The sequence below is a fragment of the Wyeomyia smithii genome, chromosome 3, assembly GCF_029784165.1.
Source record: "Wyeomyia smithii strain HCP4-BCI-WySm-NY-G18 chromosome 3, ASM2978416v1, whole genome shotgun sequence".
NCBI classification, from domain to species: Eukaryota; Metazoa; Arthropoda; class Insecta; order Diptera; family Culicidae; genus Wyeomyia; species Wyeomyia smithii.
In genome coordinates this window covers 268,665,869-268,681,477 of record NC_073696.1, presented here as the reverse complement: position 1 = coordinate 268,681,477, position 15,609 = coordinate 268,665,869, and the positions used below count along the sequence as shown (strand labels likewise).

Below are 15,609 nucleotides of genomic sequence, written 5' to 3'. Positions count from 1 at the left end.
AAAATCATCAATAACCAGAGGAATATGTGAGATAAAAATAAATTTTCTTCACAGACATTGTTTGTTGGAAAATTTTTCTCAATTTTTCACTGGCCAGAACTTCACGAAAAATGAATCAATATTGATGAAACAGATTGCATTTCACTGAAAAACTGTCTTATTAATTATTATCTTCTTCTCTGTCACCTCTCTGTAACCCGCGCACAGTATGCTATGATTCATCACTGCTAAATACAATAATTTGCTTGCACCAGTGTCATGATTCCAAATTACTTGAAGTGAAAAAAATATATTTTTGTCATCATCGTTGAACACTACTCCGCACCAACGATGATCCCCATCACTAACAGGTAAGTGTCAGACTGTCAACACAATCCAACCTTCTCCCTATCACTTGCCATATACCTCAGAATATTCCGTTTACTGCGAAGTTGCAAACTGCATCGCCGCTGCTATCACGAAGTCAGCGGTGACATCCTCGTCCCCGGGCAGATTCGAGGAATGGACCATCTTCGAGATGCTCGACTTAACAAAGGCTTAGCGTTCACGGTCGAAGAGCGCCAGGCGCTCGGAATTCACGGCCTCCTGGCGGCGCGGGTTAAAACAATGGACGAACAGCTGGAGATATGTCGGACCGCATTCGCGAACTACAATCATGATTTGAACAAGTACCTTTACCTGGTCGATCTGCAGGATCGACACGAGAAGCTATTTTTCCGGTTAGTTTCCGAGGACGTAGAGAAGATGATGCCGATTGTCTACACACCGACTGTTGGACTGGCATGTCAAAAGTTCGGTTTGATTTATCGACGACCTCGAGGGTTGTTTGTGACGATTAATGATCTTGGCCATGTGTTTAATATTCTGCAGAACTGGCCGGAACCGGATGTGCGTGCCATTGTCGTGACCGATGGAGAGCGGATTCTAGGTTTGGGAGATTTGGGAGCTTGTGGGATGGGAATTCCCGTAGGGAAGCTGACACTGTACACGGCGCTGGCCGCAATAAAACCCCATCAGTGTCTGCCGATTGTGATAGATGTGGGTACTAACAACGAAACATTCTTGAATGACCCTTTCTACATAGGATTGCGACAGCGCCGTGCCCAGGGTGATGCCTACGAGCAGTTGATGGATGAGTTTATGGAAGCTGTCGTGCGTCGGTACGGCCAGAAAACGTTGATTCAATTTGAGGATTTCGCGAATCACAATGCGTTCCGATTTCTGGATAAGTACAGAGACAGCTATTGTACGTTCAACGATGACATTCAGGGGACGGCTGCAGTAGTGCTGGCAGGAATCTATGCTGCTCAGAAAGTTACCGGCAAAAAAGTTTCCGAGAATAAGTTTTTGTTCCTAGGAGCGGGAGGAGCTGCTATTGGAATAGCGGATTTGCTGGTGAAAGCAATGCTGAACGAAGGATGCACTTCGGAAAAAGCGTGCGAAAATATTTGGATGTTCGACAAAGACGGTTTAGTTGTGAAGGGAAGGTCTTCGGTAGAGTCTAACGATCACAGAATCAGATACGAAAAAAACCATCCTCACACGGATGATTTTGCAGAAGTGGTGAAGCTAGTGAAACCATCGGTTCTGATCGGTGCGTCAGCTGTGACTGGTGCTTTCACCAGGGAAATTCTACAAATGATGACGGAATATAATGAACGGCCGGTAATATTTGCACTATCCAATCCAACGCCGTTAGCAGAATGTACGGCACAGCAAGCGTATGACTGCACCCAGGGAAGATGTTTGTTCGCTTCCGGTTCACCATTTCCGCAGGTCAACTTTAACGGGAAGACCTACATTACGGGGCAGGGAAATAACGCTTATATTTTCCCAGGGATCGCTCTTGGTGTGATTGTATCGGGAACTTATCACATATCGGACAATTTCTTCTTAATAGCCGCCAAAGTAGTAGCTGAAAAACTATCCGACGAAGATCTCTCGCGAGGTTCCTTATATCCGCCACTCAGTGCCATCAAAGATTGCTCGCTGGAAATCGCTCTCGGAGTGATGCAGTTTGCTTACGAGAATGGTAAAACACGCGGACGTTTTTAATTGTGACGAAATCTTACGGTTTGGTTGTTTATAGGAATTGCGTCGACCTATCCGGAACCGGTTGATAAAATTGCGTTCATCAAATCCCAGCAGTACGACTTTTTCTACGAGAATGCCTTACCCGCGAGGTGGCAATGGCCGACGAAGCCAAAAAGGAAATTTTGTCAGCAGTATGACAACTGTAAAAAGTAAGTGATGTGATATATTTTGGATTTTTTTAAATAAACATTTTTGGTATGTTCTTCCGGAATGGTCGAATGGTTTCGAATGTTGAATGGAATTCTATTTCAGTTTCGAGATTTCTTACTAGCATTAAAAAAAAAAAACAAATCAATCACCCATACATAAAAATCGCACAGTCAGGTGATTCGTGATATTCCTCAAGACGCGTCCATCCTGTCGCAATAAAACTGCACAGAGAGCAAACATTCTCAAGTACCGACAAAACTGTGTAGGAACAAACTTGGAAACCCCAATCCCCTGATTGTCTACCGCCAGTTGAACTTTTCTCGTCTCCATAAAGCCGGAAAATTACTCTCCCATATCCCGCGTATACAAACATCCGGCGATCGCTGGCGCGCGGGTTGCGTGGCGGAGGGTAAACCTCGCACGGTGAACAAAAACAATGGTCCTTTGCCCATTTGCAGTGGAAACTTTGACTATACACCGGAGCTGGATAAACTGGGTATAAGTTTGTGTTAAGCTTAGACATTCCCCGAGACGGTTAGAAAGAAAACCTACCTTTGGCTGTTTTTAAGGATTCATGAGAAGCAAGCTTTGTAACATAGTTTCTTCGCAACTTTTCCACACAAAGCTACACCGGTTCGCTTCGTATTCTACCTCAAACTGGAAAACGGGAAGAAAAAAAATTGCCCTATGTATTTCTAGAATGAAAGTCGGAAATCGTGCTCTCACGTACCCTGCACCAATCTACCTCCGGAATCTCCCGCACTCCTGGAACGCGTCAGTAAATATTCCCCCGCAGGGGTCGCATTCGGCAAAAGTTCACACATTTTCCAGTGCTTTCTTATATTATTCAGAGAACTTTCGCTCCACAGGAACGAAACGAGTGCCAAGCGATTTGTTCAATCGACATTCGATGAGTCGAGCGAAATTTTTGACGTCAGCGAACGTGGAGGTGAATCAGGTTTCAATAATCATTTTAATTTTTTTTCTCGCCATCTGTCTTCCCCCTTTTTCGGTAGCACGATGTCACTGGCACTTCATTTGCCCATTGTGTTTCCTCGCCTTTGACTGGTTCACGCAGCAAAAAGAAAAAAAACTTGTCTAACTTTTATCGCGAACTGGAGCACAAGACTTTTTATCTTCCCCGGAAGGGGTATCTACTCACGCGGATTCCGATTTCCATTGAGGCAGAACCGAACGGAAAACTAGGTGGAAAAATCCTGAAACAATTCAGTTGGGAATGTTGTCTTCATCATTGGCCTCTTTTTCTCGTTGGTTGGTCGGTTTTTTGCCTTTGAAGCAAACGACGGAAGAAAAAGATAGTGGGAGCGAGCGAGGTAAGAAACAAGCGAGAAGGAATTCGGATGCTGCAACATTTCACTTCAGTTGTTTGTCTGGCTGCTAGCACCGATTCCGAGCTCGTGGAGGTATGCAAGACACTGTGAACCTTCTCGTGCCGAATGAAGAGATTCGATTTTCTGTACCCGAGGTGTAAGAGTAAATATATGCGCTTGAAACGATTTGTTAACAATATCCTGTAAGAATGGAACAACTTGGGGAGGGGAGGAGATGGCGATACCGGAAGAACGGTTGGCGTTGATGCGGAAGGACGTGTGGAGGAATCGCAATTGAAATCTACTTCTTTGTTTGAAAAAAAACTGTTTACATTTTCGAGGTTTGTCTGAAAATGGAAAATTGATGCTTGATGCGGATGCCTCTCGAGCGGTTTTGCCGATAAACGTTTGATGGTTTCGAAATGGACTGGTACTAGCAAATTGATTTGAGTGATATCGTGAGTTTAAATTGGTTTCGATTTTTTGCTGATGAAGTATAAATTAGGCGCTGTAATTATTATCAAGATTATAATTAGATAGGATTATGTTCGTATTAAAACAGGATTCAATCCACTATTGTTATCATCTTTGTATACTGGTTGATGTAAAACCATTTTATTATAAAATAGAATTTAATACCTTTCTATTGAAAAATTCTATAAAACAGGATTTCAGCAGTAAAAAATATAGACAAGGCAGTGTTCTAATATCATGGTTATTGCTGGTAAACTTGAATATCTTTTAAAATTTTCTTAGAAATTGTCACCTATAGCGCCAATGTTTTCCATGCTAACGTTTACACATTTTCTTGGAAGTTACAAAATGTAAACGTAAAACCAGAAGCAACATGGAACGGTTTATAATAAATGTTTAAGCTTCCAGTGAAAAAAAAAAAAAAACTGAGAAAGAAAATCCAAAAAGAACTAAATAATTTGAAACAAAACTAAAATTTTAAAATGAAAAAAAAAAAAACGGAAATTTAAAACAAACTAGACAAAAATTACCTTGGCTAAGGAAGAAGAAAAGAAAATTGAAAAAGTGGACAAGAAAACTGGCGAGAGAAATATAAAGTCTGAAAAATCACGAAGAGAAAAACGATCGATTAGAAAAAAATAAAACCATACCAAAAAGAGCTAAAATAAACGAAAACTGGAGAACAGAGAACTCGAACAGAGAAAGGAAAATGCAAATTGTAAATGAAAAGACAACTAAAAAAGTAATAAAAGAATAGATAAGAGAAATATAAAAATGAAAAATATTAAATAAGAAAACTGTGAAAAATAACTTGTTCAAAACAGTAAAAAAGGGAAAAGAAAATGAGAAAGAAAGGGAAAAAACACAAGGATAAATTATAGAACCTGCAATAGGTAAAGTGACAAAAGAACTAGAAATGTATAATTCAAAAAAGGAAAAGAGACGAAATTCAAAGCAGCAAAGCAGAAAAATGAAACCGGGAACAGAAAAAAAGAAAAATTGAAAAACAGCGATAATGAATCTGGTAATAGAAATAGGGACTCTGAAAAATTACAAAGAGAAAAGCGTCGAAATGTTCAGAAAACAGCCAAAACTGGAGAATAAAAAAGAGGTAAAGTTGATAGCAAACTGGGCAAAAGTGCACTCGGGAAAAGGAAATGGAAAATGCAAATGTTAAATGAAAATGCGGATAAAAAAAACTGGAGAAGGTAAAAAGGGAAATACCTAAAATGAGAGAAACCCAAATGATAGAGAGAAAAAAAGGAAAAAATAAAAAACAAAGAGAGGGAGGTCAGCGAAACTTATGAAAAAGGTTATGGAAAACTATACAAACATATGTTGAAACAGTAGAGGAAATGTGAAAAGAAAATAACAATAAACACGAAAAAACAAGGATAAAAATACAAAACGCGAAATAGGAAAAGTGGAATAGAAAAAATGAATACGATAAAGAAGAATGAAATAAAGGAAAGGCCAAAATTAAAGAAGAAACATTAGAAGCCTGCTTGAAGAAGAGTGAATCCTGAAAAGGATATGGAAAGTATGTTGACAGGAATGATCACAAACACTGGAAGAGAAAACGTGAGAAAAAAATTGGAAAATTAAATCAAGAAAAATACTATAAGAGAGAGAGAGACTTGAAACGGAAGTAACATAAAGGGATAGAAACAAAGACAAGGCTTCATGACAAAGAACAAAGTGAATGGAAAATTAGATAACTTGCAGTTGCACATAATAGAAAAAAGACAAACAAACAAAAACTAGAAGTAGAAAACAAGTAGGGAATCGGAGAGAAAAAAATCAAATGGGAAGTGATTGAGGAATGGAAGAAGTAAAATGTATATGGGTCATTCCATACGAAGTGACCACGAAAAAGCACAAACTTGGATACGACCATCACAGATTTTGCTCAAAGCTGGGAGAATTATTCATCTACTGTCACTTTGGAAAAATCCCAATTTTAGTGTCGATTGGAATACCCCCCGCTCTCCAGGACCCCTCTCTTTATTGCAAAGTCGCGCAACTTTTGTCAAAAATCTCTTTTTTCTTTTTCTTACAATTCATAGACGTAAGATGTCCGAAAAATACTGATAGATGATTTTTGAAGAAAATGAACCAAGGAATCCAGAAAAATATGAGTTTTGACCGGAAGTGTTGCCAGATTTTTTTTTTTGTATTTGAAAATTAAATTTACATTTTCCGACAAATGCAGCCATTTTTATTTTTAATTTGATAATTTCATCGTGTTCCTTGGAAAATTTCACTTATTAAAAAACTATCATCTCGAGGTAATATGAGCCTATCTCGAGAAATAACATTTTTACGAAAAAAGTTGTAAATTTCGTAATTATTTTAATTCATAATTTATAGACGTAAGACACCCGAAAAATAGTGATAGGTGAATTTTGAAGAAAATAAACCAAGGAATCAAGAAAAAATATTATTTTTGACTGGAAGTGTTGCCAGATAGATTATTTTTGTATTCAAAAACTGAGTTTGCATTTTTCGGCAAATGCAGCTAATTTTATTTTAAATTTGATGGTTTCATCATATTTCTTGGAAAATTTTACGTAAGAAACACTTATTACCCCGTGGTAATATGAGCCAATCTCGAGATATGGCATTTTTACGAAAAAAGTTCTGAATTTCGTAATAAATTTTTCGTAAAAATGTTATATCTCAAGATTGGCTCATATTACCACGGAGTGGTGAGTGTTTTTTACGTACAATATTCTGAGAAACACAATGAAACCATTAAATTTAAAATAAATTTAGCAGCACTGGCCGAAAAATGCAAATTTAATTTTAAAATACAAAAATATTCTATCTGGCAACACTTCCGGGCAAAAAGAATATATTTTCTGGATTCCTTGGTTTATTTTCCTTAAAATTCACCTATCACTATTTTTCGGGTGTCTTACGTCTAAAAATTATAAAATAAAATAATTACGAAATTTACAACTCTTTTCGTAAAAATGTTATATCTCGAGATTGGCTTATATTACCTCGGGAAGATAGTTGTATCTTATGTGAAATTTTCCAAGGAACACGATGAAAAAAAAATATATATAAAATTTAAAATAAAAATGGCTGCATTTGCCAAAAAATGTAAATTTAGTTTTCAAATACAAAAATAATTTATCTGGCAACACTTCCGGTCAAAACTTATATTTTTCCTGGATTCCTTGGTTTATTTTCTTCAAAAATCATCTGTCGGTACTTTTCGGACATCTTACGTCTATGAATTGTAAGAAAAGAAAAAAAGAGATTTTTGACAAAAATAGCTCGACTTTGCAATAAAGAGGGGAGTCCTGGAGAGCGGGGGGTATTCCAATCGACACCAACATTGGGATTTTTCCAAAGTGACAGTAGATGAATAATTCCCTCAACTTTGAACAAACTCTGTGATGGTCGTATCCAAGTGGCATGTACACTTCGTATGGAATGACCCATATCCAAAAAAAAAAGAAAAAAATAAGAGAAAACAAAATTTAAAAAATGGTTGGAGGAAAAAAACGAAGAAAAACAAGGAAATTAGGAATAAATGAGTTTTACAGAATAAAGTGTAAGTTTAAAAAAAATATAAAAAAGAGGAAACCGAAAAGAATGAAATATAACCAGAATTGGTTGGTTACATGAAGTTGGGGATGGGAAATCAGGGAAAACGAAATAAACAAAAAAAAAAACATTTTATGTTGAAGTGTTGAAGGGAAAATTAAAGCGAAATGAACTAGAAGATTAGAAGAAACATTAGAAAGATAGGAAATATCAATGAAAAGAAAAGAGGACAGAGAGAATAATGTTTAAATAACTGAAAATTGTGATAGGAGAAGAAACTAATAAATAAAATGCAGAAGAAAATTTAAAAACCAAGTTGACCTAGCTCAGTGGAAAGAAATCAGATGAAAATTGATATAAGAAATATTCAAAATTACTTATCAAATGGAAGAAAAAGAAATATGAAAATAGAAAGACAGAAACGGAAGTGAAGGTATTAGGAAGAAAGAAAAAGAGAATGGAGAATTGGAAAGCTAGGAGTAAAATATAAGAGAATAAAGATCAAATAAATGAAAAACTAGAAACGAAGAAAGAGTAAGAAGTCAGAGGGAAATCACATAAATTGAAAAATGAAGAGAGATGAAGTAAAAAAGTGATAAAAAACTTGAAAATAAGAACAAAACAATTAAGCGAAGACCAAAAAAGTTGTAAAATCGAAAATTATTAAGGAGAAAAGAGAAAATCAAAAACAAATGAATTTGAAATGAGGAATCAGGAATTTTAAAACCAAAATAAGAACATAGTATAACTAACAAAAAATGGATAATGAGAAGAGAATATATAAAAAAAAGAAAACGAAAGTCGAGTAAACCCTTGACATAGTGAAATTATGATGAACAGGAATTAACAGAAAAAGATTAAGAGAAATGGAATAAGGAAAGATGGGGTAAAGTGAATTGGGGAATCTAGAAAAATAGAAAAGAGTAGAATAAAATAATAAAACATAGTTTATAAAGAAATAGGCATGCAACAATCAAAAGAAATAGAAAAACAAGTAATTATAAAAAACGGGAAAAGGGAATGGCACACGATAAAAAACTAAAAATAAACGGGCAAAGAAGAAGCCAAAAAAGAAAATATAAAAAAGATATAAAAATAGAAAGATCTGAAGTAGAAAAATAAAGAAAAGGAGAGAATAGTAGATTGAAAACGAGTGGATTTAAAAAAAGAATTGAAAATTTAGAAGTAAAAAGAACTCTCAAAAAAGAAAACGGTATAATTAACAAAGTCGATAATGTAAAGAAGTAAAGTGGTACTGATGACTGTCAAATAGAGTAGAAAGAAAAAGAAAATAAAAGTGGATTAAAAAGGAATCATACAGGAAAAAAAAAAGAGAAGAAGGAGAAATGAAAATAAGTAAAAAAAAATTTAGACAGAATAGAAAGAATGGCAGAACAAAAAATAAAAACGAGAAATGTGTCACGAGAACGTTTGAAAATAATTTAATACGGTAGATGAACTATGTGAAAAAAAGTAAATGAGCAGATATGAGATATTGGTGAAGGAAACCATAAGAATTGAATAAAAAAATAGAGTAAAATTCAGATGCAAAAAACTAAAAAAAAAAACAAAGGAAATAGAGACAGAACTAATTGGAAAACCGGAAATAGGAAAGAAAACTTTTAACGAAAGACAAGAGCAAATTGCAATCAGATGAATTTAAAAAAAAGGAATTGAAAAGTTTTAATTCGAAAGAAATGGGTAGAAATGAAAACCGAAAAAAGAAAATAGTATAACTTAAAAAATATTGATGTAACGGTGTAATGTAATATTGCTGAAGGAAAATAAAAACCGAAAAACAAAAAGAATAAGAAACCGGAGTAAAAGAAAATAAAACAGGAAGAAAGTAGAAAGAAGGAAAATTAGAGAGAACCGGAAAAATAGAAAAACAAATAATCAGAAAAAAGTGCCATGAATATAATAATTAAATGGCAGAAAAATGAGGATTGGGAGGTAAACAAGAAAAAAAGAAAAGAACAAAAAAAAGAAAAGAATAAAAAGAGAAGGAAACAAATGAAATGAGAAAAGAGACAAGAAAAGAAAAGAAAAGAGAAGAAAAAAAAGAAAAGAGAAATAAAGAAACGAAAAGAAAAGAAAAGAAACGAAAAGAAAAGAAAAGAAAAGAAAAGAAAAGAAAAGAAAAGAAAAGAAAAGAAAAGAAAAGAAAAGAAAAGAAAAGAAAAGAAAGGAAAAGAAAAGAAAAGAAACGAAAAGAAAAAAAAAGAAAAGAAAAGGAAAGGAAAGAAAAAAAAGAAAAGAAAAGAAAAGAAAAGAAAAGAAAAGAAAAGAAAAGAAAAGAAAAGAAAAGAAAAGAAAAGAAAAGAAAAGAAAAGAAAAGAAAAGAAAAGAAAAGAAAAGAAAATAAAAGAAAAGAAAAGAAAAGAAAAGAAAAGAAAAGAAAAATAAAGAAAAGAAGAGAAAAGAAAAGGAAAAGAGCATACAAGAAAAAAAATGAAGAAAAAAGTCTCGAATCTAAAACGAAATTGGTCAAAAGCAGAAATGGGACTAGAAGCGGAAAAGGATAAGACAACAATTTGCACAAGAGAATGATAAAGAACAACAACGAACGAAAGTGTCCAAAAAATCGTGAAAAGGAATAGGAAAAAGATCAAAAGAAAGACTGAAAGGATGAATATAAAGAAGATATTAAGAAAAGATGCAAGAAAAAAAAAGAGAAAAGAGACAACAAGAAAATTGGAAGAGATTAAAGTAAATGTAACTCTGAAAATAAAAACTCTAAAAAGCAGAAATAGGAATACAGGAAATGGAACAAAAAGCTCAAGGTGAAACGGTATACAGAATGCGATAAAGGACAAAGAATGAAGAATATGAAATAACTGATATTGTAGAAACCTATAAGTCGATGTGAAATATCAACACATACAAACAAACAATTTAAGGATTGGAGCACGGTACAATTATTGTTCGATAAAGGATTTCACAAATAGAACGTTAAATAAAATAAATTGATTTACACTCCTTTTGAAAAACTCTACAAAAAGTGTAGTTGAACAAAATTATATCCAACACTTCCCCGCGGAAGGCGATCGACTTGCTATTAGTGTGCGTAAAAGTGATAATTTTCCCTCAAAGCCTCTCATTCACTGGGGTATTCTTTCCAAATCCTTTAAATAAACCGTTACCAATACTGGCGTAGAAAAAAGTTGCAATCTATTCGCTTTTTGCAGCTCCGGGAAGCCGGTTTTCCGATTGTCAGCCAAACGAATTCGAAACCGACCGCTTCATTCGTTTTGTTTCAACGCATTCATAACCCCCTCCCTCCCGCTTCTCATCATTTTGGCTATGCGGAAAATTCAATTCGTGCAGAAATTCATAGAACAAGAGTTGAGCAAAAAAAAAACACAGCCATTTTAGTCATTTCTGCCTCGACGAAAACCAATATTTCCATTATGGATTAATACAAGCGAGATGGATGGTTCAGAGCCGCACAGGCAAATGTTGTCCCAATGACGAGTCAATGCAGGGACCAGGAGTGTAGAATTGGGCGGGTTCAGTGTGTATTTTGCTAACCGCGACAGAACGCTTCTCCAAACCACTTCCCCTTAGCCGGCAGAGCAAAGGGTTATACCCGGCACCAAATGGGGACAACTGACGGAAACTTGATGCGACTCACCGAGGAAAGCAAAGCTTGATGAGCTGAAAGTAGGATTTTTGGGATGGTGTCGAAATTAAATATTAGCAAAACGGATTTTTCTCACCTGGTTTTCCATACTAGATAGGAGTCTAATCTGTGCGTCAGTTGGAATGAGAGAAGAATTTTCTATGTTTTCAAGGTTCCAAAGCACACTAATCAAAATTTTGATTTTGTGCTCATCATTGCTACTGTGCAGCAGTGTGGCAATATCGCAACTTATATTCCATTGGCGGGCTTCGATAAATTTAATCTCTGCTCGATCAATAATAACACTCTAACCGACACCTGAATCCACTACGGAGTACGCGAATAATGCATTTTGAGCAGCCATCCACCTTCTCATGTGTGTGTGTGTGATTGTGTGACCCATTCTTGCCTGTAAGGAAGAAAATAACACGACCGGAACACTCTCGATATAGAGGGAAAAATCACGCTGAAAATGCAGAAATCGTATATTCAATAATTCTTTCCAAAGTAAACAAGCTGACTCGCCGAAAGCAGATGACTGCACAGGTTCCTACGCCGAGTTCTTCCCCGTCTGCATCGCAATGCAACACCTGAAGTTGAGCTTTTCCTTTGCTCCCTATGCTTCCTACCTCACTGCGCCACTTGGACATAAATCATACTCGAATCATGCCGAAGTGAATCGAGCCGTTGCCACCCTTTCGTATGACGGCAAAGTGCTGAAGGCAGGTTCGTTTGCGACGAAAACGAAGAGGACACGGCAGCTGAATGCAAAATCCACCGCAGTTGTAAGGCAGTGCAGGTGCCGGCATGCCAGGTGGAAAACGCTCTCTCTCTCTCTCTGAGAATCTTTCAATAAAAGGAAATATGATTGTCTAGCACTTGCTGATGGCAGACGAAGAGAAGAAGTGCAAAAGCACGTTATACACTTTGGAGGATTTTTGATTTTCTGCTTGTACCGCCCGAACGGATCCGGTGTTCCGTGCAGGTATGCGCGGCAGACGAATCCAACAGGAAATGGTTGGTCCGTGCTGCAATGGGTCAACGCGAACGGATATAGGAGATGGTAAAATTGCACCGGACGGTCAGTGGAGGTTTGGGTGCGATCGGTTTGGAGGCAAAAATTGAATCCAACCACTGGGATGAGGAGACTTTTGTTGTAAATTTCAATTAAGTTGGATTGGAGGGCTTCAGAAATCAAAAATCAGAATTTTTCTCAATGCAAATTTCTGAGTTCATTAATTTTATGTTAGTAAAAAATAATTTAAAAAAAATTTCAACATTTTTCCCCATCGTGAAAAAGAATAGTGGTTTCTCTCGTTTAGAGGGATAAAACGCGCTTCGCTCGGACAAAGCGTTTATGTTTGGCAAGCGAACGTAAACGTGAATGCGACGACAGGATATAGGAACTTACCCGCTGAAGCGATACGGAAAAATTGAGATTGAGACGGACTCAGTCAGGCTTACCATTACATAAAGCTTCCCGGTACTAGTACTGCACTGTGATAGCAAGCGGAGCGGTGCGGAGGTTAAGGGGGAAAATATTTGAATAATTTTCAGTCCAGAAACTATTCTATGCATATGAAATGATACTCAGGTTCGGCAAGTTTGATCCTACCGGAAGACTATCAGGGGACACTTTGAGCGGACATATCTTCCAATTACTTTGGGAAACGTGTCGCTACAATTATTCGTCAGGTTTTGGGTGAAACAGAGTTTCATTTCAAAGCAAGACGTTCAGCACCAGAATGGTAACAGAGCTAAAATTTTGAATCAGAGATAATGAATAAGTTACAGTTAATATCACATTATTCATATTCTTTGTGAATCATTTGTCCAAAATTAGAAGACCGAATCTTCTTTGCTCTCGAAGAAAGAAATAATGGAACGAACCTATAGCGGCACAAACAAATGACGGTTCCGTCCGGAAGCGCGACAGGAAAATATGAATAATTATGTGATGACATTGAATTAATTAAAAGCCAATTTAGTTCCCTATAAAACGATAACAACAACAGCAGGAGCAGCAAGCAAGAAGAAGAGAAGTCGTAGCAACTTTTGATGGCAAAGTTTGAAGAACCATTAGCGTTAAATAGAACTAGGTGTGGCTCATTTGTCAGCACCCGTCAGAGCGGCGTGTTTTTGGCGATTATCAACGCTTCGGCGGATTTAATCTGTGCTGTAAATAACGGCAGCTAATTTGAGCATAATGGATTCTGGTGAAGCTTAACTCTGCCAGGAACAGGTTGTCAGTCAATCGGAAGTGTGTCTGTCGGTTTGATTCGCCGAAGCTGTTGAGAGACTCGGGGTGCCTTATTGAAAGTGAGTGAAATTCGCTGTAATTCCCTAATGTAGAATTAAGAACGCACTCAGCGGAAGAAATCTTGTTCGAGTGGGATGAAAACAAATTGTTGCTTTAATTTTGCACCGACGAAATTTGATCGGAGCCCCACGCTTTGCGAGAACTTACATGAATTCTCCGAATAATCCCACCAAACCATCAAGGACAACTTCTTAACAGCCTATCGCACGCTAATCAGAAAAATTCACTCGTACGAAACAGTAATAGAAAACCCCTTTTCGGTCTCTACAACTTTTTTGGATGACGACATTGGTTTGTCGATTCAAAGACCGCCCTCGCGGCTCACTGTACCATAACCCACATCTTCAGCCCACTCCGGAATGATAATTGTAATGCTGTAGATTTACGTACCACAACGCCCACACCACGGGAGGCGGTTCGTTTTTGCTTTGCTTTGTGAAATTCATTTAACTTACCGCTTCGATTTTTCTTTCACGCGAGAAAGTTTACTTACACTTCCTCGCTGGAATGGATGGGGGACAGTCAATGTAAATTTTCGACCAAACTCAGCCATAAAAGCTACAGAGCAGAGCGGGAGACGTGGAACAGTTGCCAGAGGGGGTGGGAAAAGTCAGCCGGAAAGACAACTTTGATCAGGTGTAATGCTTCCCAACGGCAGTGAGACGAGACGAAACGACACTCAATCGGATGTTACCGGATGGATGAGAAGTGACGGTTGGCCAGGACCGTGCGGTTGGCGGTCCGCGGCAGGAATCGAAAGATTTACTTTACCGTTGTCGGCGGCTCGTGGTGAGAAGTTTTCGCGGATGAACAATGATGGTAAATTGAGTGAAAAAAACGGCAAAATGAAATATCAGAGTGAGATTTGAAAAAAAAAAAGTTCTCGATTTAAATAAACAGCTTCTCGTTAAGGGGGGATGAAGGGTGGTGGTTGTATAAATTAGCACCAAATAGACAGTCTGATGGCGACCATTTACAGCCACAGGGTTTGACGATTAGGCGAACGTTCTTCCGGAAGCTTTGTTTCTAATTTCTGATATCGCGATATCGCATTTTTTTTCAAACGTGTGAGAGGAAATTAAAATGGAGGTTTTAATTTGAAGTGATGTGGAACAATTTTACCTCAAGAGTTTTATCTCAAGTTGATGATGATGATTTTGAATAATTTCGTTTCATGCAAGCTCTTCTATGTATCGCTTTTTTGTCACGTGGCATTGGGTTCAAAAAATTAGTTAGTAAAAATGTTTGAACATTCAAAAAAAAGTTTCAGTTAGTGACCGGTCCTAGATATGATTCCTTGTTCACATATGTGAAGCACTTGTAGAGACACTCTATTTGTTTAAAAAATTTAAAATTTGTCTGAACATTGTAATGTTGAAATTGCTATAGTTCCAAAGCCAGAGTTGTTTTTTTTTCGTAGGTGCCAAAAAAGCAGCTCTTCCGGTTTTACAAGCTTGGCCTGACTTTTACGCTGATTCTATGGTAATTTCAACAATACAATGGTGGGACAAATTGTAAAGATAGAGTATCTCTACAAGTGCTTCATATATGACTTGTTCGAATTCTGCCTACTTGACAAAATACAGCCTAATGAGCATTCAAAGAGCAGAAGAGCGAAACCAAGACGCTGGTGCCAGTAACGTGGAACTGAATGCATATGAATAAAACCAGAGTCGTCGTTAAATGCAAAATATTTCGAACAAACCCAACGACATTTTAATTGTTATTGATTCGATGATGTTTTTGAATGACGGGATTCATGATAGTGAATCGATCAGTTCAAATTTGCATTAACCTAGTCAGTACCAAAATCATCAGTATTGATTACTGGTTGCACTTCTTTAACTAAAGCAGCATACTGAAAAATATTACCAATCCCAGTACAAATCATCATGGCAATACTAGCAGAGCTGCATGCCACCACGGGTCGGCGCGTGGCGACCGCCGAGGTCACGTTATATGAGGGCGACCGCTGACAGTACCTAACAGCCCTGGACCAGCAGCGGGAGATTGCTTAGGGGTGGTGAGGGTCGGACACTGGGCCGTCGACTCCTCGTAAA

General features: G+C 37.1%; 1 protein-coding gene across 1 annotated transcript; it reads left to right on the top strand.

Moving 5' to 3' along the window:
- Positions 1 to 214: 214 nt before the first annotated feature.
- Positions 215 to 2,284, top strand: LOC129730097 (NADP-dependent malic enzyme-like). The gene is made up of 3 exons (XM_055689140.1): positions 215 to 350; positions 411 to 2,032; positions 2,090 to 2,284. Exons 1-3 carry the CDS (start codon positions 331 to 333, stop codon positions 2,245 to 2,247), a joined length of 1,800 nt encoding a protein of 599 aa, XP_055545115.1. The 5' UTR covers positions 215 to 330; the 3' UTR covers positions 2,248 to 2,284.
- The last annotated feature ends 13,325 nt before the right edge of the window (positions 2,285 to 15,609 follow it).

Bases quoted from the DNA above. Each gene is read 5' to 3' on its own strand.
- LOC129730097 (XM_055689140.1), top strand. From the start codon at position 331: ATGATCCCCATCACTAACAG. The intron at 351-410 runs GTAAGTGTCAGA...CATATACCTCAG, and splicing joins ATGATCCCCATCACTAACAG to AATATTCCGTTTACTGCGAA. The intron at 2,033-2,089 runs GTAAAACACGCG...GGTTGTTTATAG, and splicing joins GCAGTTTGCTTACGAGAATG to GAATTGCGTCGACCTATCCG.